General features: G+C 34.5%; 1 protein-coding gene across 1 annotated transcript in view; it reads right to left on the bottom strand.

The window, feature by feature from the left end:
* LOC136035231 (uncharacterized) overlaps window positions 1–23,782 on the bottom strand; it is a 107,147-nt gene that overhangs the window by 80,580 nt on the left and 2,785 nt on the right. Inside the window, exon 2 of the mRNA XM_065716901.1 lies at window positions 7,216–7,425. Coding sequence (XP_065572973.1) covers window positions 7,216–7,425 — 210 coding nt within the window. The remainder of the gene's footprint in view (window positions 1–7,215; window positions 7,426–23,782) is intronic.

Here is a 23,782-nt window from a genome sequence, read left to right as displayed (position 1 = left end):
CTCCTTCTATACGAAGTGCCCTGATAAAAAAAAAAAACGAAAAAAACTTTTGCTGCCTATGAAAGACCAACTTTTATAACGGTCGTCAAGTTTGAAAATAAGGAATCTGTAAAAAAAAAATAGCAGAAAATGTACAAACAAATTTATCATTAAGGAACATTAGACATTGTAACCTTGCTGATTACCGTAGCAAAAAAGAAACACCACCAGTAATCGGCAAAAATGGGTAAGAAAAAAACAGTGATTGAATGAACAAAATTACGCAACAATATAACCTTAACTCTGTGTTATCATGTAGGGATTGGAATAAAATGTATATATCATTGAATGATTAGAAATATAAGCTATCAATTAATTTGTTTAGGAGAGCAAATTCCCTCAAGGCGATCAATAATTGCGTATATATTCAATTTCTTGTAAACCACTCCACTCCTTTTTCTTAAAATCGGCGCACTAACATTTTCTGGCCTGAAAAAACGATCTAGATTGTTCACAACTTTGGGAAGATTTGTTTAGAACCTAAATTTAGGAAATAATCTATATATATATAAATAAGTTGTTTGTTTGTGCGTCTGTCCGCATATGACGTCTGAATTATTTCATCATACACCAATTCAAAAACGAATGTATTCAAGCCGAAGTAGCTGAGTTGCTAAAGCGTTATGTTCCAGGTTCTAGGTCCGAGAGGCTCCAGGCTCGAACCTTGGCTGTAGCATTAATACAAAAGAAGAAAAAAACTAAAAAAGGTAAAACTACAAAAAAAAACTAAAAAGAAAATACTGAAAAAACTAAAAAAGCTAAAAAACTAAAAAAATAAAAAAGGTAAAAAACCAAAAACTAAAAAAGAAAAAAAACTAAAAAAACTAAAAAAAGGTAAAAACTAAAAAAAAACTAAAAAGAAAAAAAACTAAAAACTAATAAAAAAACTAAAAAAAAACTAAATAAACTAGAAACTTAAAAAGAAAAAAACTAAAAAAAGGAAAAAAAAAACTGAAAAATGAAGGAGAAAAATAAAAACTAAACACCGGGACACAGGAAATGTAAATGACGACCGGGACACTCAAAGAGAAATTACAGACTGGGACACTGGGACACAAATAACGAGCGGGACATATAAATGACGACCGGGACACTCAAAGATAAATTACAGACCGGGACACCGGGACACAATTGACGACCGGGACACCAGGACACAGGGAATATAAATGACGACCGGGACACTCAAAGAGAAATTACAGACTTGGTCACTGGGACACAAATGACGACCGGGATACTGGGAATATAAATGACGACCGGGACACAGGGACACAACTACAACGGGGATGCCGGGGCACAGGAGATATATAAATGACGACGGGGACACAGGGAATGTTCGATTAGCAATCAACATCAACAAAGCTCAAGGGCAATCATTAGAATAATGAGGGATAGATCTGAATACGGATTGTTTTTCCCATGGACAATTTTATGTTGCATGTTCAAGAGTCGGTAAAACTGACAATCTATTTATATGCACAGACAATGGGACATCGAGGAATGTTGTATATTCGCAAGTTTTACATAGTTAAAAACATATATATATATATATATATATATATATATATATATATATATATATATATATATATATATATATATATATATATATATATATATATATATATATATATATATATATATATATATATATATATATATATATATATATATATATATATATATCTATCTATATTCACAAGTGGGACACAGGGACATAACTACAATGGCGCGTAACTAATATGGCACGTAACGACTTACGCGCGCGGGGGAGCTTGGAGGGATGCGCGAAGCACCCCCACAAACTAGGTGTTGGGGTGGCACGAAGCGCCACCCCAACAGCTAGTTTTTAATATTATTGACGTCCCATTTACATGTGTTTAAAGAACATCTTGTATAATTTTTTCACTGGGGCATCATATTTGATATCTGGCCTGAATAAAAAAACAATCTAGATTGTTCACAACTTTGGGAAGATTTGTTTAGACCCTAAATTTAGGAAGTAAAAATTTAATATAAATGACTTCGCATTCACATGTGTTTAAAGAGCAACTTGTATAATTTTTTCTCTGGGGTATCGTATTTGGTATCTGTGACGCATGCAAAATTATACAAGATGACAAATAACTTCGAATAGGTGAAGCAAAAGCCGTGGAACCCGCAACAGCGAACTTTTTAGTAGAAATGTGAAAATAAGCATCCAAACGACTCACAAATGAAAATGACGAACAACAAAATCTGCGGTTGAAAGACAAGCGACACTAAGTCGTAAAGAAAAATGACACGCAATCAACTCTCTGATTAGAAGAGAAGGAACACCGTTGATCACAAAAATTAAAAAGAATACAAATTTTATAAAAATTATTGGTTCTGTGAAAGGTAAACAGAAACAATGAATTGATTTCACGCCAAAATTTCTCCTTTAAATTCAAATTGCTGATTTGCCATCACATGAATAAAAACTAAAGACTGATGCGATAATTAATACTTAATTTAATACTTAAAATTTAATACTTTAAGCTAATAATTAATTTGGGAATCATTTACTTGTGCAAGCTTGCCACTTACCAAGAGCCAGGGACCAAGCTAATCGTACTATTTTAGAGTCGCCAAAAAAAGAAAAACAAAAAAAAACTATTCGTAAAATTAATGCAAAGATTGTCAATTGGCTCCCAAGAAAAAAATAAATTCTACAAAAGTTATGTCTTTTTTGAAGGATGAAAAGAAACAAGGAATTGAATTAGCGCGTGAAATATCTGAATTAGCGCGTGAAAACGGAATTGAAAATCTCTGATTTGCCACTCTGTAACTTAAAACAAAACGGCCACAAGATGATTATTCTATTGCGCAACTTAGGTATTCCAAAGTGAGTTCAATTGAATACGCCTGGCCAGCACTGAGTTGTATAAATAAAAAAAAGTCTCCAAAACAAGTTTTTCAAATGGAAATAATGAGCTTCATAAAATCAATACTAAGCAGAGATAGATTCAAACGATTTTCTAAGCGGAAAACTACCATAAATCACCATCAATAAAGAAATGAAACCGAAAATGACAGAAATTACAGCAAATAGCCAAGTCAAACTCAAAAAGAGCAAAAATTAACAAGAGTATTGCTGACAATCCCAATGGCTTCTCAATACCAGAGCAAAATTCGCTCTTTACTGTTGCAGCAGATCGCGGAAACGAACTGTAAGTAAGGAGCGAATCGGTCTAATAGTAACCAAAACACTAAAAAGGGAATTTTGACAGCAATAGATACATCAAAAGCACAGGCTTTAGATGCTTAATAAAAATATATAAGATTCATTAAGTTAAATGTTGTCCATTAAAAGCTAAGATCCTGAGAAAATTCGCTTGATTTTCAAAAAAGGAGGGAAACACCCCTAATCAGATTCAACATATCACTGAGCCCTAGTATGGAGGCTTGAAGCTCCCATCTTTTCGTGAGAGGGTGATTTTTTTTTAGGGAGGAGGAGCCTAAAATCTTGAAAAACGCTTAGAGTGGAGGGATTGGAATGAAACTTGATGGGAAAAATAAGCACAAGTACTAGTGATTGACATAACCGGGACGGATCCGCTCTCTTTGGGGGAGTGGGGGGAGGATTAATTCTGAAAAATTTGAAAAATGAGGCATTTTTAACTTACGAAGGAGTCATCAGATCTTAATGATGAAACTTGGTGGGGAAAATAAGCACAAGTCCTAGATACGGAATTGACATAACCGGAAAGGATCTGCTCTCTTTTAGGGAGTTGGGGCGGGGGAGGTTAATTCTAAAAATTAGAAATAATGAGGTATTTTTAACTTGCGAAAGAGTGATTACATTTTAATGAAATTTTATATTTAGAAGGACCTCGAAACTTAGATCTCTTATTTTATCCCAACCGGGCCCAGTGTCATTAGGGGGGGGGGACCGAAAAGTTTGGAAAACACTTAAAGCGGAGAGATCAGGATGGAACTTGGTGGAAAGAATAAGCACAAGTCCAAGATAGGTGACTGACATAAACGGACCGGATCTGCTCTCTTTGGTGGAGATTTGGGGGGGGGGAGTAATTCGGAAAAAGTGGAAAAAATGAGGTAGGCTATTTGTAACTCATGAACGGGTGATCAGATCTTAATGAAATTTGATATCTAGAAGGATATTGTGCTTTAAAAGTCTCATTTTAAATTCTGACCAGATCCGGTGACATTGAAGAGAGTTGGACGGGGAAGCCAGAATTCTTGGAAAACGTGAAATCGAGGTATCTTACGAATGGGTGATTGGATCTCAATGAAACTTGTTATATAGAAGAATTTTATGTCTCAGATTCTCCATTTTCAACTCGAATCGTATCCGGGGACATAGAGGGTTGGAGGGGGGAAACAGAAATCTTGGAAACTGGAAATCTTGGAAAGTGCTTAGAGTGGAGATGTCGGGATGAAACTTGATGGGAAGAATAAGCACAAGTTATAGATACGAGATTGACATAATTTGTACGGATCCGTTCTCTTTGGAGGAGCTGGGGGTTGTTGATTTGGAAAAGTTAGAAAAATTGTCGTGTTTCAAACAGTTCGTGGTAACGAACTGTAGTAAGGAGCGACCCGGCTCAATAGTAACCAAAACTCTAAAAAATTTAATTTTGATATCAATAGCTACATCAAAAGAATTGCAATTTAATGCTGATTTCAAATATATAAGTTTTATCAAGTTTAGTCTTACCCATAAAAAGTTACGAGCCTGAGAAAATTTGCTTTATTTAGGAAAATAGGGGAAAACACCCCCTAAAAGTCGTAGGATCTTAATGAAAATGACACCATCAGATTCAGCGTATCAGAAAACTCTACTGTAGAAGTTTCAAGCTCCTATCTACAAAAATGTGGAATTTTGTATTTTGTGCCATAAGACAAATCACGGGTGCGTGTTTATTTGCTTTTTGTTTTTTTTTTGTTTTTTTCCCAGGGGTCATCGTATCGACCAAGTGGTCCTAGAATGTTGCAAGAGGGCTCATTCTAATGGAAATGAAAAGTTCTAGTGCCCTTTTTAAGTGACCAAAAAAATTGGAGGGCATCTAGGCCCCCTCCCACGCTCATTTTTTTCTCAAAGTCAACGGATCAAAATTCTGAGATAGCCATTTTGTTCAGCATAGTCGAAAACCATAGTAACTATGTCTTTGGGAATGTCTTACTCCCCCACAATTCCCTGGGGGAGGGGCTGCAAGTTACAAACTTTGACCAGTGTTTACATATAGTAATGGTTATGGGAAGTGTACAGACGTTTTCAGGGGGATTTTATTTTGTTTGGGGTTGGGGCTGAGGAGAGGGGGCTATGTTGGAGGAACTTTCCTTGGAGAAATCTGTCACGGGGGATGAAAAATTCAATGAAAAGGGTGCAGGATTCTCTAGCATTACTATAAGAAAACAATGAAAAATAAACATGAAAACTTTTTTTCAAATGAAAGGAAGAAGTAGCATTGAAACTTAAAACGAACAGAGATTATTACGCATATGAGGGGTTCTAAAAATACTTTAGCATAAAGAGCGAGGTATTTAGGAGGAGATAAATACCTTGCTCTTTATGCTAAAGTATTTTTAGTAATTTCAACTATTTATTCTACGGCCTTTCTGATTCAGTGGTCATTTTTAAAGAATTGGGAGAAAAGTTAAGATTTAGTGTAAAGAGCGAGGTATTAACGAGGGTACAAAACCCCTCATATACATAATAAAAATATAAGGTTATGAAAGTTTGTTACGTAAGTTGATTCTTAAGTTACGTATATTTTTTACTAATAAAAACGTTCGTTAAAAATTAAAAGTTCTAGTAGCCTTTTTAAGTAACCGAAAAATTAGAGGGCAACTAGGCCTCCTTCTCCACCCCTTATTTCTCAAAATCGTCTGATCAAAACTAAGAGAAAGCCATTTAGCCAAAAAAGAATTAATATACAAATTTCATTTTAATAATTTATGTGCGGAGAGCCAAAACCAAGCAAGCATTAATTCAAAAACGTTCAGAAATTAAATAAAAAAATCTGATTTTTTTAGCTGAAAGTAAGGAGCGACATTAAAACTTAAAACGAACAGAAATTACTCCGTATATGAAATGGGTTGTCCCCTCTGCAATCCCTCGCTCTTTACGCTAAAGTTTGACTCTTTGCCACAATTCTACTTTTTAAAACAATTAAAAGCTTTAGCGTAAAGAGCGAGGGATTGCAGAGGGGACAACCCATTTCATATACGGAGTAATTTCTGTTCGTTTTAAGTTTTAATGTCGGTCCTTACTTTCAGCTAAAAAAATCAGTTTTTTTTATTTATTTAACTTAAGAACAGGTGACCGGATCTTAATGAAAATTGATATTTAGAAGGAACTCATGTCTCAGAGCTCTTATTTCAAATTCCGACCAGATCTGTTGACATTGGGGGAATCTGGGGGGGACAGAAATCTTGGAAAATGCTTATAAATGTCGTAGATACGTGACTGACGTAGCTGGTCTCGATCCACTCTCTTTGGGGGAGTTAAGTGGTGCGATTCAGTGCTTTGGCGAGTTTGGTGCTTCTGGACGTGCTAGGACGATGAAAATTGGTAGGCGTTCAGGGAGCTGTACAAATTGACTTGCTAAAGTCGTTTTCCCCGATTCGAACATCTGGGGGGCTGAAGGGAGAGGAAAAACTAGATAAATTTAGGTATTTTTAACTTGCGAGTGGGTGATCAGATCTTAATGAACTTCGATATTTAGATGGACCTCAGGACTCAGAGCTCTTATTTTAAATTTCGACCGGCATTAAACCTCTGATTTTCCTTTTAAAGCAATTTATTGATTCTTAGAATTTTGCTAGAGCTCATACCATATGAGCTCTTGGCTCTTCTGACCTCGTCACAAGTGCCATATGTTCTCTTAGCTTTTGTTTTTCTGATGTAAACCCTCCTTGACACATTTCGTCGTTAAAACCATATATATATATATATATATATATATATATATATATATATATATATATATATGTATATAAAGAGAGAGAGAGAGAGAGAGAGAGAGAGAGAGAGAGAGAGAGAGAGAGAGCCAATATTTCTTATCTCTTTGAAATTTTAATTCCCGCTTGACGTGCTGTATGAAGAAAGCAAACCTATAGAGGAGTTCTGCTTCGCTTTTTTTGGCAAACAATAAGATGCATGAGCCTTGGTGTACCTTGGATTAAGATACTTACCGGTTCACCATTAATGTACCATGTAAGATTAGCTGCCGGTAAGGAATCTTTTGATGTGCAGTTCACATCCACAATATCTCCAATGGAATACCTCAACTGGCCACCAGTGATAATTGGATCTTCTGATGGTATCTCTAGAAATGCAAACAAAGCATAGAAACTAAGAAAAACTGTTCCTGAGAGAATATTCACTGTTCCTCTCAAAAGGTACTTCTCAAGTTTGCATTATACAACTGTAAAGGCTTGGCAAGGTGAATGTGAAAGTTGAGAGTGATAGGTAGTGCAGCTTACAGACTCCAGAGTTTTATTTTTATCAGTCATTCATAATGATGGTAATCAAACAAACAATAGCGCCGCCGAAGTAAAGTGCAAATTAGCTTCAACCTTTGTTCTTTTTTTTTGTCCAGGCGACTTTGCATGGAAGGCGTGGTTGTGAAAAACTTCAGAGCACTAGTTTGAACAGATATTGGAAGTTTTAGTGATCATTTTCAAACAGTTCTTGGTGACGAACTAGTAAGGAGCGACCCGGCTCAATAGTAACCAAAACTCTACAAATGGAATTTTAATACCAACAGTTACATCAAAAGAATCACATTTTAATGCCGATTTTAAATATATAAGTTTTATCAAATTTAGTTATATCCATCAAAAGTTACAAGCCTGAAAAAAATTGCCTTATTTTAGAAAATAGGGAGAAACACCCCCCTAAAAGTAATAGAGTCGTAATAAAAATCACACCATCAAATTCAGTGTATCAGAGAACCATACTGTAGATGTTTCAAGGTCCTATCTACAAAGATGTAGAATTTTGTATTTTTTGCCAGAAGATAGATCACGAATGCGTGTTTATGTTTTATTTATTTATTTTTTCCCAGGGGTGATAGTATCCACCCAGTGGTTCTAGAATGTCGCAAGAGGGCTCATTCTAATGAAAATTAAAATTACTAGTGCCCTTTTTAAGTGACCAAAAAATTGGAGTGCACCTAGGACCCCTCCCAAGCTCATTTTTTCCCTAAGTTACCAGATAAAAATTTTGAGAGAATCACTTTGTTTAGCATAGTAAAAAACCTAATAAATATGTCTTTGGGGATTACTTGATCCCCCATAGTCCTCAGAGGAGGGGCTGCAAGTTACAAACTTTGACCATTGTTTACATACAGTAATAGTTATTGGGAAGTATAATTACATTTTCGGGGGGATTTTTTCTAGTTGTAGGGGGGTCAGTGGTTACGTGAGAGGATCTTTCCATGGAATAATTTATCATGCGGGATGAGAATTTCCATGAAGGGGGCACTGGATTTTCCAGCGCTATTTTAAAAGACAATGAGAAATTAAATAAATAAAAAAAGTTTGTTCTACTGGAAGTATAGAGCAGCATTAAAACTTAAAACGAACAGAAATTATTACGTATATAAGGGGCTTTTTCTCCTCCTCAATACCTTGCTCTTTACGCTAAAGTACTTTTAGTAATTTCTACTATTTATTCTACGGCTTTTGTGATTTAGGGGCCATTCTTAAAGAGTTGGAACAGAATTCAAGCTTTAGTGTAAAGAGCGAGGTATCGACGAGGGGGCGTACCCTCTCATATACGTAGTAAAAATACACAATTATGGAACTTCGCTATGTAAGTTAATTTGTAAGTTAAGTATACTTATTACTGATAAAAACGTTAGTAGAAAAATAAAAAGTTGTCTTTTTAAGTAATCAAAAATTAAAGGGCAACTAGGCCTCCTCCCCTACCACTTTTTCTAACCAAAATCGCCAATCAAAACTATTAAAAGTCATTTAGCCAAAAAAGATTAATATGCAAATTTCGTTTTAATTATTCATGTACGGTGAGCCAAAATCAAAAATTCAAAAACTTTCAGAAATTTAATAAAAAAACAAGTTTTATCAACTGAAAGTAAGAAGCGACATTAAAACTTAAAACGGACAGAAATTGTTCCGTATATGAAAGGGTCGTCCCCTCCTCGACGCCTAGCTCTTTACACTAATGTTTTTTATTGCTTTATAAAGTAGAGTTGTTAGAGAGAGTCAAGTGCTAGCGTAAAGAGCGAGGTGTCGAGGAGGAGACAACCCCTTTTATATACGTAATAATTTCTGTTCGTTTTAAGTGTTAGTGTCGCTCCTTACTTTCATTTGAAAAACTTGTTTTTTTTATTTAATGATTGTCAGAAGTGATTGAAAGATAACCAGAACAAAGACAGGCAAAGACAGGCAGAATAAAAAGGAAACTTAAATTTCATTTAGTTCAGGATTATTTTTAATTAATTAAGTATCTTTTTAGTAAGGCAAAGTTTTTGTATGGTTCGTTGCTCTGGGTGATTATGGGCCTCTCAGCTATCTTCCAGTATTAATTTATATGAGCTAGTAGCAGCCTGAGCTAGCTGCTACTTTCATACTATTGTTGTGTTATTGTATCTTTGCCGTCATGTTTATCTTTGTATTGTAGTGTGTTATTATTTTATTCTTTGTCTAGGCCTAGTTTTTCGAGCTTGTCTCCCCATGGGCCTATGTCATATATATATATATATATATATATATATATATATATATATATATATATATATATATATATATATATATATATATATATATATATATATATATATATATTCATAAGAATCCCCCTAAACCACGGTTTATTGCTGGAGCAGCTAAATGTCCAACCCGCATTGCTGCTACTGACCTCTCTTTAATTTTAAAGGAAATTGTAAATAAACTTAAAACCTATTGTTCTGGTATTAACAAATTTTCGAATTTTAATCCATATTGTAGTGTTAATAATTCACTGCAGGTGATAGATTCTTTAGCAATGGTTTCAGCTAAAAGAATTGAGTCTTTCGATTTTGCGACAATGTATACTAATTTATCACTTAATTTAGTGTTTGATAATTTAAAAACTGTTATAAAGAAATCTTTCCTCTTATCTAGTAAAAGGTTCTTAAAAATAGACAGTTATAATAAAAAAGCCATATGGACAAACTGCTTTAATACTACAGTTAACTTGAGATGTTACAGCTTGGATATGATTTTTGAGTTATTGGAATTTGTTTTATACAATACTTATATAAGATTTGGGGGTGATTTGTTCAAGCAAATTATGTGAATTCCCATGGGGGGGAATGCCAGCCCATTTATAGCTGACTTGTTTTTAAGTCAACTAGAATATAAATATATGATGGATAAGAATAATCCAATTAATTTAAAACATGCTTTGTCAAATAATAAAAGATATTTAGATGATATTTTGGTCTTAAATTGTAAGGATTTCATTGATATTTCTAAAAATATATATCCATCAGAGCTTATTCTTGAGCCTAGTCATGGCGCTGGTCATGAAGATCATTTCTTAGATTTAAATATTAATATTTGTGATAATAATAAATTAAGTTTTAAAATGTATAATAAAACGGATGATTTTGATTTTGAAGTGATTAGTTTCCCATTCCCTGAAAGTAATATACACTCAAATATCACATATTCAGCGTTTTTCTCACAGTTACTTCGTTATGCAAGGATTTGTAGTAATTATATTGATTCTAAAAATAGATGTAAAATCTTAAGCCAAAAATTGATATCAAGAGGTTTTTCTGCAAATAAATTAACTTGGCAATTTAAAAAATTTAGTTTTCATTATAACGAACTTTTAAATAAATATCAAAAGAATTATCTAGAAATACTTAAAGAAATTTTTAACTAATTTCGGAGGTTCGAGAAATGTTGTCACAGCGCCATTTATTTTGAATTGTGTTTCTAATTGAGCGGATTTTTTAAAAAATTAGCCACATGGTAAAGATGAATTCTATAATTGTTTAGTTCATTCAGGTTTTTTGCAATGTGTTAATATTTGTGATTTGGTAAAATTTATAATATTTAGTTTACCTATTGTTGCTAAAGGGAGGGATATATTAACAGGATAAGCTTGTTTTGGTTTTACTTGGTTGTTTTACATTTGCTGGTTTTTTTTTTCATAGGCATGTATTTTGGGGGTGATACCTGACGCGGGGATGCCATGGATATTCTGTGGTAGCCACAACACTGTGCTGGGTAGAGAATTTAGAGTGGCGAAACCCTATATAGGCCAGTGTATTCTCTTGATGAGCCCTTATGTTGGGTGTTGCCTCTGAATTATTTTTCTATATTATTTTTTCTATTTTTAGGTAAATGACGACTTATACTTATTGACGACATGACTGCCTGTCCATGGATTATTCTTTATGGTTGATTGTGTGTGGCTATGCTGTTTGACCTATGTGATTGTATGGATGAGTAGGGTTAAGGCCTCATTCAAGTGATGGTCTATATTAATCACTAATTTAGGAAAACAGTCTTCCTTTTCTCCTTCTGTCTCTTTTTTTTTTTTTTTTTTTTTTTTTTTTTTTTTTTTTTTTTTTTTTGTGTGTTTGTGCTGTAGCATTGGTGATTTCTCTTTTCATGATATATATATATATATATATATATATATATATATATATATATATATATATATATATATATATACATGTATGTGCGATTAATAAATAAATGAACTTGAACTTGAACAAAAAAGCAAAGGAGAAGGTCGGTTAGCCTGTTTCAGGCTAACCGCCCTTCTCAACCCTGAATACATTCGATTGAAACTTTGAGGGTGCGATTTTGCGCAAAACAGTTGAAGGATTCAATGGCTATGTCTGCAGGGATGGCAAAGCCTCTAGAGCCCCTTGGCAAGGGGATTTAAAATATACAAGTTGCCCATTGCTCATGTGTTGGTTTTATTATCGGGAAATAGGGCGTTTGTCTTTGAGTGCCAAAAATGTCTAAGGGTATTAAGGTAAAATGTTCGGATAATTCTGAGGGGATATTAGACTAAATCAAACAACACTAGTTGCATCCAGGTTGTCCAAAGGGCGCATTAGCAATATCTTTGAACAGCTGGAGGCATTACTGTAAAACATCCAAGGCATATTGTTGTGGATTTTCAACTAAACCAAAAGACCAAATGAGTATCTGCAGTGTAAAAAGTGCTACTGTACTATCTCAGGAACGGCTACGTGTATTAAGTTGAATTAAGTTGAAACATTAAGAGATTTTTGAGGGGGATGCTGAACTAAATCAAATTACACTACATTTATCCAGGTTTTCCAAAAAAACATGTTTGCGATATCTCAGGAACAGCCAGAAGTATTAAGGTATAACTTACACCGCATGTGGAAAGGGGATGTTGATCCAAATTGTAAGACGCCCTTGCGTCTAGGTTATTGAAGGGTGTCTCTGTATTATCCCAGAAACGACTAAGGGTATCAAGTTGAAACTTTCAAGAGATATTGTGGCGGATGTTGAACTAGATATAAAGATAGACACTATATTCTTCACATTTATCGAAATAGTATATCTGCAAAATATCAGATACAGCTAAGGGTTTCAATTAGAAACGATCAAGGCATGTGGAGGAAGATGCCGAACAAAATCAAAAGACTTTATCAGCATCCATGTTGTCAAAAGGGTGTATCTGTGCAATCTCAGGAACGGCTTGTTGTACAAAGTTGAAATTTTCAGCTAATGTAAAGGGGCATGTTGAACTGAATCAAAAGATGCTATCTAAGTCCTAAATACATATTCATGCGGTCAAAAGTATGCATCTGCACCATATCAGGAGCAGTTAAGAGTAAAAAGGTGATTTTATCAAAGGGGAATAAGTATGATAATGAATTTAAATCAAAAGACCATACCAACATCAATCCTGTCAAAATAGCATTCCTGCAGTATCACAGGAATAGCTAGAGGTATCAAGTTGGAACATTCGGGGAATGTTAAGGGAGATGTTTAATTGAATCACATGACAGTATATACCTCCAATTCATCAAAAGATTTTCATCTGCAATATCTTAGGATATCAAGGTACTAATACCAAGTACTAGATATTAGGTAGCATTAGGTACTATATCACAGGGTACTAATATGCAACGGTACTTAGAATAACCTGTAAGGCAATGTTCAGGGGGATGTTGATCTAAATCAAAAGACACTGTGTGCATCCAGGTTGTCACAAAGACATCCCTGCAATATTTCAGGAATAGCTAAAGGAATTAAGTTAAAGCATTCTTTAAACGTTGAAAATAATTTTGAAGTAAATCAAAAACACTCTGAGCATCCAAGTTATGAAAACGATTTATCTGCAAACCTGAGGCTGTTAAGTTTAAATTTTCTGAGAATGCTGGGATGGTGAGGATCATGAATAAATTAAATGGCAAAATGCTCATCCACGTTGTCAAAAGGTCGTTCCTACGATACTTCAAGAGTGCCTAAAGGCATTTAGTTGACCCTCTCAGGGAATGTTGACAGGGATGGTGAATTAAATCAAAATACATTATATATATATCCAGGAGGTAAAAAGGGTGTAGAGTATTTACGTATCTCAGGAACAGCTAGAGGAACTAAGTCGAAGCTGTTTGGGTATGTTGAGGGACATGTTGAACTAAATCAAGAGACACTTTGCGTATTCGTTTGTCAAAAGGCCTTCTTTATAGTATTCCCTGAATGGCTAAGATTATTAAGTTGGAGTTTTCAAAAGAGTAGAAGTTTGAACTTTCGGGAAATATTGAAGGGGATGCTGAATTAAATCCAAATATAATCTATTCATCCTGGTTGTCAAAGGGACATGTCTGCAATATTTCAGCAATGACCAAGTATATTAAGTTGAACATTTTAGGATATGTTGTGGAGGATAGTGAGCTAAAACAAAAGACATTACATGCATCTGTTTTGACAAAACAGGATACGAAATATCTCGGAAACAGCTAAGGACATTAAGTTACTAATATCAGGGAATGTTGAGGGGCATTTAATACTAAACTAGAAAACCTGATATGAGCTCAAACTGTCAAAAGGGTATACATGCAATAGCCTAGGAACAGCTGAAGATATTAAGTGGAAATTTTCAGGTTATACTGAGGGGAATGTTGAAATAAGTTAAAAGGCACTATATGTATCCCTGTTGTTAAAAATGTGTATCTATAACATTTCAGGAACAGCCTAGGTATGAAGTTGAAACCTTTGGGGCATATTGAACTGAATCGAAAGACGCTATGCATGCATGTGGTCGAAAGGACTTAATTTCAAAATAGGAGGTACGAAAAAAGGCATGAATTTGAAACTTTCACGAAATGTTGAGGAGGATATTGAACCAAATCAAAGGGCTGGTATTAATATGATACTTTTAGAGAATATTGAACAAAATTGAAACACACTGTAAATTTTTTAATTTTAGACTCTGTGAGCATCCAGGTTGTGAAAAGGGTGAATTATAAAAATCTGTAAGGAACGGACAGGGGTATTAAGTTGAAAGTTTCAGTAAATGCTGAGAGGAATTTTGAACTAAATCAAAGTTCCCTAAATATATCTATGTTGTCAAAAGGGCTTATCTGGAATATCTGAGGAGAAGCTAAGGGTGTTAAGTTGAAAATTTCAGGTGATTTTGACTGGTATGTCAAACTAAACTACAAGACATGATGTTTATCCAGTTTGTCAAAACACTACATCTACATTAACTTAGGAACAATTGAGGATATTAAATTGAATCATTTTGAACATATGGAAGGGAATGTTAATAATTCATATATATTTTAAGAAAGACTAAGGGTACTAACTTGCAGGGGCGGATCCAGGATTTTCTTTAGCGGGAGGCGCATAATAGGTTGCTTCGATAAACTTACGAACAAAGAAATACCAGCAATTTAAAAGGAATCTCAACAATTATTCGTAGGTAGGTAGTGGAAATGGTCATAAATTTAATCTAAAATCTGATGAGGGTTAAAGTTCTAATTAATTTTTTGACATTAAAATGACATAAAAATTTCGTTAAAAAAATAATACACTATAAAACTTCCCCGCAATGAAGAAATAAAAGCTTTTCACCATCCATAAAAAAAATGATATTTAATATTTTCTCCATAATTTTTTGCCGTTGCACTTCTGACCACTATAGCAAGCGAGTTAAGCTTTGTATTGTAAAAAGAAAAAAAAAAAAAAAAAAAAGGTCTTGAACCATCTTTTGGGGTCAGGCATTAATTGTGACATAGGTGGAACCATGTAGTATGTTGCCTAACTTTGTGGTATCGCTTAGTAATTATGATAGCAATGAAAAAATTTTAAATTCATAGCAGATGTATTAAACATTAAATATTAGTTCGTTTAGGGATGTAACAAGAAAAATAGAACAAAGAGACAGAAACAGATAGACAACATTTAAATCAAGCGTTTTAAGTACGGGTACTAAAGCATTAATTTGTCACTATTTCTTTTTGAAAATAATATTTTAATAAACAGTGTCAATTTTGACGAAAAATCAGACGCTATTAATCAAAATTTCCCTGTAACAGCGTTGTGTATCTTTCCAGTTTTTAAAGTTCGCAAATTTTGTTTAAATTACAGAATTCACAGTTTTATAAGAAAAGTCTATTCCTTTATTTCTACTCCCACCATATCTATGTATTACACGGTCAATCTCTACCTAAATATTTCGGTGAACGTTTCTAATGGCTAGTGCTGTCAGTCTAGATTGCTTTCAGTTTAGAGCTCTTCGTTATTATTTCCTCTTCTATTCATCCTAAAATATTCGAAGAAAGACCAAAATCATCAGAAAAATATGAACTCCAATGAAAGTGCATATTGGCATGTGCTTCAAATTAAGTTTATAAGTTGAAATACTTCTTAAAAAAATATTCACGTGTCTGTTATTTTTGTATTTGATAGGTATAGATTGGTGATTTAAATTCTCGGGGTTTCAAGCTGTGGTAGATTTCTGATTTATTTGTGTTTAATCTAGATTTCTAGACATTCAATCCGAACGTTTAAATCTCGACATGTCTGTTGAGCACAAAAATAAAAATTTTAAATATCGGCTCAGATTTAGCATTAAGTAAGAGAATTGTCCCGTAAAAATTTCGATTTATAAGCAACCAATCATGGAAATATGATTGGATGGCATGTATCAAAATAAGTATAAAATTACTTAGCGGTATATATAGCAGTTTGTACAATTTTATGAACAAATGTATCCAACCCTTACACAAAACATAACTACATTTTGTGACTGGTTGGTATTGAAAAAGTGAAAAACTTTGAAATAATATTGTAGTTACATTCCATTTCCGTGGTCAACACAAGTGGTGTGAATTTCCACTTTTTTTTAAATTTCATTAGTAAACATTTAAAAAAAAAATTGATGTGATTCCACTGATTCAAACTGAGAAGTCAAGAGACACATCTATACCGATTAGAAATAAGAAGTAAACACATAATCATTTGCCTTCTTTTATAAACAATTTTTCGAAACTCCATTTTTCTTATATGACTACTCCGACCTTTGAAGGCGTATTTCGACTCAAATACTTAGTTCTAAGTGTATGCTTATAGAAACCTTTATGAAAATTCAGGCATTTCTAAAGAGTTCGACCTTTATTTTAATGTTTTAGGATGAACTGAAGAGGTGATATGCCATAATATGCAGAGCAGTAACTAGATAAAAATAAGCTGTAAAATGACTTGCATTTGCTCAGGAAAACCCCAAAAATAAAATAATAATATGTTTGCACTTCTCATACACTTATTTTCTGTTATAAAAATCCCCTTAAAAACAACAATGTTATAAAAAAACACCCCACTTCGCAAAAAGCAAACTCAAATTTATGACAGCCAAAAAGAGTAATGATATCGATTCCTTTGTCTCTGTGCCATAGTAAGACCCGAAAATAAGTTTTTGACAGTAAAATGAAGTTTAAATAATAAGTTTTTCAGCCCCGTTGTGACAACACAATCTTCAAATATTAATTCGACAGCCTAAAGAAATAGAGATTTAAAATTTCCCCTCCTTGTTAAAACGAAATGAAGATTTCCGCCTCCCAGTTGGCTGTTGTCGTAATACAGACAGACTACCTTGATAAACACTTTTAGGCGGTGTGCGTTACCAGTAAAATCTAACAGAGAGCACACAAAGTAACTGAAACTTTGTTTCAAATTTCTTTGTGAAAAGAAACAGTCTTAACAATTAGAAAATTATTAAAACCTCAACTACTAAAAACCTATTACAAAGAATAAATTTCGTCCCAACCACAACCGCAGAAAGTGGTCCCCCCAAATCCACCACTACGTTAGAGGTTGCCCCCCCACCTGGATCCTCCACTACTAACTTGACATCTTTTGGGAAAGTTTAGGGGAAAGGCACTCTATAGTTCAAAGTGGTCAAAAGAACGTATCTGCAGTATTAGGTATGGATAAACATTAATGGTTAAAGTGCCAAGCCAAAAATTTGATTGAATTTAGAACGGGGAAGATCAAGCGGATTTAAAATTTTGATTTGAGTGGACCAGGGGGTTTTTATAAAGGAAAACAATTGTATGAAAAAATGCAGGCTACTTGTATTGATTCTTAATGAAAAATATTCTTTTTTCTTATGTTGCTCTGCTTCAAATGTTAGGCCATGAAGACACCTTGCTTGAAGTTTCAGAATCAATGGAACCTCAACCAGAGACACATGTGGTTACATCAACACGTTACGTAACGTTTGACTTTATCCATTAAACAGCAAATCAGCGCTCTTTTTAATAAATGAGTCCAAATGTATTTATTTAAGCAAACAAGTAGTGAATGTGAAATATTATTCCATTATAAAAATATGGCTCATTTCCTTTTTCTAGGGCTATGACGAGCGAAAGGTTAGGATGGTCAGGACAAATTTTGTAGATGAGGGATAACAGATTGTCCAGGATCGTCCATGTCCAACAACCGCAAAGGGTCAAACTAAAAGTAATTTGCCCCAAATAGGGTTAGAGGATGTCATAAGGAAAGGTTTAAGGGAATGAGAACTTCTTAGAAGGGTGTAAAATAGGATGCTTCAAATTGATTGGGATGGAAGAGGAACGTGCTCATCTGTGTAGTCATAGTGGTATATTCAGAAAAAATGTTGCAGTTTTTTTCGTCTAGAACAAAATTAAGAGTTTTTAAAAATTGTTCAGCTTAATCGAGGGATATACGAGGCAAGGATACAGCCTCACAGTTTTTGTATCTATAGAACGGAAAGAAAAGCTCTTTGGCTGCTCTCAAACATTTTCTCGTCACATTAAGATTTATTTCTGAGTCTAAAACAGAAAAAAAGGTGCAAACTATAATCTTTTCATAGTGGCTGATTAAGCCCGTAACACTAGTTACGGGATAGTAAGGTTAAATCCTATTTCATGTTTTTCGATGGAGACATGGACGTACAGTGAATTCTATTTGAGAGAAATAGGGTAACTGGGTCTTTTATTACTAGTACCCAACACCACGAAGGGCCAAAATAAATTCAAAAATCCCAAATCCTACTAACTTAATAATTTTTTTTCTTTAGACGAACTTTTTGATCCTTGTAGTGATGCCCCTGACTCTTTATTTTTGAGAAGTCATTAACTGAATTTGATTTAATTATGTATGTATGTATGTATTTATTTATAACCCATCATACAAAATAATGAAGTGATGGAGTACATTGAAAAAAAAGGAAAAAAAAGAAGAAAGAAACAACATATCATAATTAAATTCTAAAATACAAACAAAATTAATTCCTCGTCAAAAAACTACATTTTGCCATTCATGGCCGGTTCGCTTATTGCACACGTGTACATTCAGCTCAGCTAACTTAGCTCACGGGTCAGACAAGCTATATTTTTTCATCAAATAGGAGTTACGGGTCCACGGAGGAACTCGCAACAGAAACTTAGCAAATTTGAAGAAAACGTGTTTCATCCTAAGAAGGTCAGATTCACTAAATATAGGGTAAAACGGTACTAAATACAGAATATGTGGCAGGACGACACTATTGTAAATTCTCGCAAGATGGGCTCTATTCAAATGAAACTGAGAACTAAAAATTGTACCATATGCACGACGGATTTTCGTTTCCATACTTTCTAGCATCAATAGCCTAGTTTTCTTCAGATTTTTTCCAATAGGAAGGCCAAGATATTTCAACTTAACACAAGGCTTTACTTCTGTACCATTCAGATCTATAGATATATTATCTGATCTAGTCGTATCTATTTCATTAAAAATCAAAACATCACTTTTTTCAGCATTTAGGGAAAGTCCAATATCACTGTAGTTTTTACATATCTCCAAAATACATTTTTCTAGCCCACTAATCGTCCTACTAACATTAAAAACGTCGTCTGCATAACGTAATATCGACAAATTAGTACCTTTATATATACAGCACGAAGAAAGTAGACTGTAAAAGTCTGAAAAGTAAGACAACTTAAACTACGTTTTCTGATAATTGTAAACCTAATAGTTCGTCGTAACGAACTATAGATAAGGAGCGACTGGATCCTATACTAACCAAAGCTCTAAATACAAAATTTTGATAGTAATGGATACATCGAAAGACATGGCTTCTTATACTAATTAGATAGAAAAAACAAGTTTTTTTAATTGAAAGTAAGAAATGACATTAAAACTTAAAACGAACAGAAATTATTCTGTATATGAAAGGGGCTTTTCCTCCTCAAAGCCCCACTCTTTACGTCAAAGTTTTACTCTTTCTCTTAACTCTTCTTTTTAAAACAGTAAAAAACTTTAGCATAAAGAGCGGGGTGTTGAGGAGGAAAAGCCCTTTTCATATACGGAGTAATTTCTGTTCGTCTTAAGTTTTATTGTCGCTCCTTACTTTCAGTTAAAAAAACTTGTTTTTTTTTATTTAATTTGTTAACGTTTTCAATTCATGTATGTTTTGACTTTGGCTCTCCGTACAGGATTTTTTTTTAAATTAAAACAAAATTTGCATATTAATTTTTTTTTGGCTAAGTGGCTTTCTCATAGTTTTAATCGGAAGATTTTGAGAAAAAAGGAGCGGGGGAGGAGGCCTATTTGCCTTCCACTTTGTGATTACTTAAAAAGGCAACTAGAACTTTCATTTTTTTGCGAATGTTTTCATTAGTAAAAAATATACGTAACTTACGAATTAACTTAAGTACCGAACTTCTATATTCTTATTTTTTATTACGCATATGAGGGGGCTCACCCCCTCGTCAATACCTCGTTCTTTACACTAAAGCTTAAATTTTGTGTCAATTCCTTAAGAATGACACCTGAATCACAAAGGCCGTAGAAAAAATAGTTGAAATTATTAAAAATACTTTAGCGTAAAGAACGAAGTATTACGAGCAGGTGAACCCCTCATATGCGTTATAATTTCTGCTCGTTTTAAGTTTTAATGCTGCTTCTCACTTTCAGTTGAAAAAACTTTTCATTTTTATTTTTTTATTGTTCTTTTTTAAATAATGCTAGAAAATCCCGCACCCCCTCTCTTCACCCATGACAAATTCCTGTATGAAAAGATCCTTCCACATAACCCCGTCAACTCCTCCCCCCGCCAAACCGAAATAGATCCCCCTGAAAGCGTCTGTATACTTACCAATAACCATTACTATATGTAAACACTGGTCAAAGTTTGTAACGTGCAGCCCCTCCCAAGGGGACTGTGGAAGAGTAAGTCGTCCCCAAAGACAGAGTTTTTAAGTTTCTCGACTATGGTGAATAAAATGGAAATCTCAAAAATTTGATCGGGTGACTTTGGGGAAAAATGAGCGTAGGAGGGGGCCTAGGTGCCCTCCAATTTTGGTCACTTAAAAATGGCACTAGAACTTTCAATTTCCGTTAGAATGAGCCCTCTCGTGCCATTCTTTGACCACTGAATGGATTTGATAACCCCAAGTAAAAAAACAAGAGCTAAGAGCTCATATGACACTTGTGACGAGGCGACAAGAGCTAAGAGCCAAGAGATCATATGGTATGAGCTCTAGCAAAATTCTATGAATCAATAGATTTATTTAAAAAGGAAAATAAGAGGCTTAATGCCAGTCAGGATTTAAAATAAGAGCTCTGAGTCACAATGTCCTTCTAAATATCAAAATTCATTAAGATCCGATCACAAACTCGTAAGTTATAAATACCTAATTTTTTCTAATTTTCCCTCTCCCTTTAGCCCCAGATGGTCGAATCTGGGAAAAGACTTTATCAAGTCAAATTGTGCAGCTCCCTGACGCGCCTACCAATTTTAATCGTCCTAGCACGTCCAGAAGCACCAAACTCACCAAATCACTGAATCCCTCCCCTTACTCCCCCAAAGAGAGCGAATCCAGTATGATTCTGTCAATCACGTATCAAGGGCATTTGTTTATCCTATCCACCAAGCTTCATCCCGATTCCTCCACTCCAAGTGTTTTTCCAAGATTTCCCCCTCCAACTCCCCCCAATGTCAAAAGATCTGGTTGGGATTTGGAATAACAGCTCTGAGACATGAATTCCTTCTAAAAATCAAATTTCATTCAGATCCGATCGTCTATTCGTAAGATAAAAATACCCCAATTTTCACGTTTTCCAAGAATTCCGGTTTCCCCTTCCAACTCCCCCCAATGTCACAGGATCTGGTAGGAATTTTAAATTAGAACTTTAAAGCACAAGATCCTTCTAAATATTAAATTTCATTAAGATCTGGTCACCCTTTCGTAAGTTACAAATACCTCAATTTTCAAAATTATCCCCCCTCCCAATTCCACCAAAGAGAGCAGATCCGGTCAGGTTATGTCAGTGACGTATCTTAGACAGGTTTCTATTCTTCCCATCCAGTTTTATCTGATCTCACCGCTTTAAGTATTTTCTAAGATTTCCGGTCCCCCCAACTGCCCCCCAATTACGCTTGATCCGGCTGGGATTTAAAATAAGAGATCTGAGTTACGAGGTACTTCTAAATATGAAGTTTCATGAAGATCCTATCACTCCTTCGTAAGTTAAAAATACGTCATTTTTTCTTATTTTTCAGAATTAGCCCCCCCCCCCAATAGAGCGGATCCGTTCCAATTTTGTAAATCACGTATGTAAGACTTCTGCTCTTATTTTTCCCACCAAGTTTCATCCTGATCCCTCCAATCTAAGCATTCTCCATGATTTTAGGTTCCCCACCCCAAACTTCCCCAATATCACCAGATCCGGTCATAATTTAAATTAAGAGCTTTGAGACACGCTATCCTTCTAAATATCAAATTTCATTGAGATCCGATCACCCGCTCGTAAGTTAAAAACACCTCATTTTTTCTAATTTTTCAGAATTAACCCCTCCTCCAACTACCCCAAAGAGAGCGTATCCGTTCCGGTTATGTCAATCATGTATCTAGGACTTGTGCTTATTTTTCCCTCCAAGTTTCATCCCGATCTCTCCACTCTAACTGTTTTCCAAGTTTTAGATTTCCCGCTCCCAAATCCCCCCCCCAATGTCACCGGATCCGCTCGTTTTTAAATTTGAGCTGTGAGGCACGATATCCTTCTAAATATCAAATTTCATTGAGATCCGATCACCTGTTCGTAAGTTAAAAATACCTAATTTTTTCTAATTTTTCAGAATTCCAAACATCAAATTTCATTAAGATCTGATCAACAGTTCGTAAGTTAAAAATACTTCAATTTTTCTATTTTTTCCGAATTAACCGGCCCCCCACTCGCCCCCAGATGGTCAAATTGGGAAAAAGACAATTTCTAATTTAAGCTGGTCCCGTCCCTGATACGCCTGCCAAATTTCATCGTCCTAGCTTACCTGGAAGTGCCTAAAGTAGCAAAACCGGGACCGACAGACCGACAGACAGACCGACAGACAGACAGAATTGGCGATTGCTATATGTCACTTGGTTAATACCAAGTGCCATAAAAATAATAAACACGCATCTCTGATCTTTCATCTGGCAAAAAATGCGAAATTCCACATTTTTGTAGATAGGAGCTTGAAATTTCTACATTAGGGTTCTCCGATGCGTTAATTCTGATGGTGTGATTTTCGTTAAGATTGTGTGACTTTTTAGGGGGTGTTTTCCCCTATTTTCTAAAATAAGGCAAATTTTCTCAGGCTCTGAACTTTTGATGGGTAATACTAAACTTGATGTAACTTATATATTTAAAATCAGCATTAAAATGCGATTCTTTTGATATAACTATTGGTATCAAAATTCCTTTTATTAGAATTTCGGTTGCTATTGAGCCAGGTCGCTCCTTACTACACTTTGTTAACACGAACTGTTTGATTCCAAATATATAAAATTTGCTAAGTTTAATGCTACCCCTCAAAAGCTACAAGCCTAAGAAAATTATCATGATTTTCCAAAAAAGGGGGAAGATCCCCATTGTCAATAGATTGTTATGGAAATCTCCTTCTTAACTTTAACCGACCATTCCTCTTTACGCTAAAGCATGTTTTGTTTTTGTTTTTGTTTTTTATCACAATTCCTTAAGAAACACTGCTCAAACACAAAGGTTCTTGAATTTGAACGATAAGTGATTTTTTTTAAGACCTTCAGGACTTAAGAGTAAGGAATGAGGGTAGAGGAAGAGGCATCCCAATTCATATAAAAAACAAAATATTTTGGCTCATTTTGAGTTTTAATGGTGCAACTATATTTCCAGCGAAAAACTTATAGTAGATTGACTATCTTAGTGTATATTTGAATTTTCATAATTGTTATTATGAAATTACAATGTGTCTTAGGCTTGATTTCAAAAAGAAGACATT

The sequence above is a fragment of the Artemia franciscana genome, chromosome 1, assembly GCF_032884065.1.
Source record: "Artemia franciscana chromosome 1, ASM3288406v1, whole genome shotgun sequence".
NCBI lineage: Eukaryota > Metazoa > Arthropoda > Branchiopoda > Anostraca > Artemiidae > Artemia > Artemia franciscana.
This window is presented reverse-complemented; position numbering and strand designations above follow the sequence as displayed.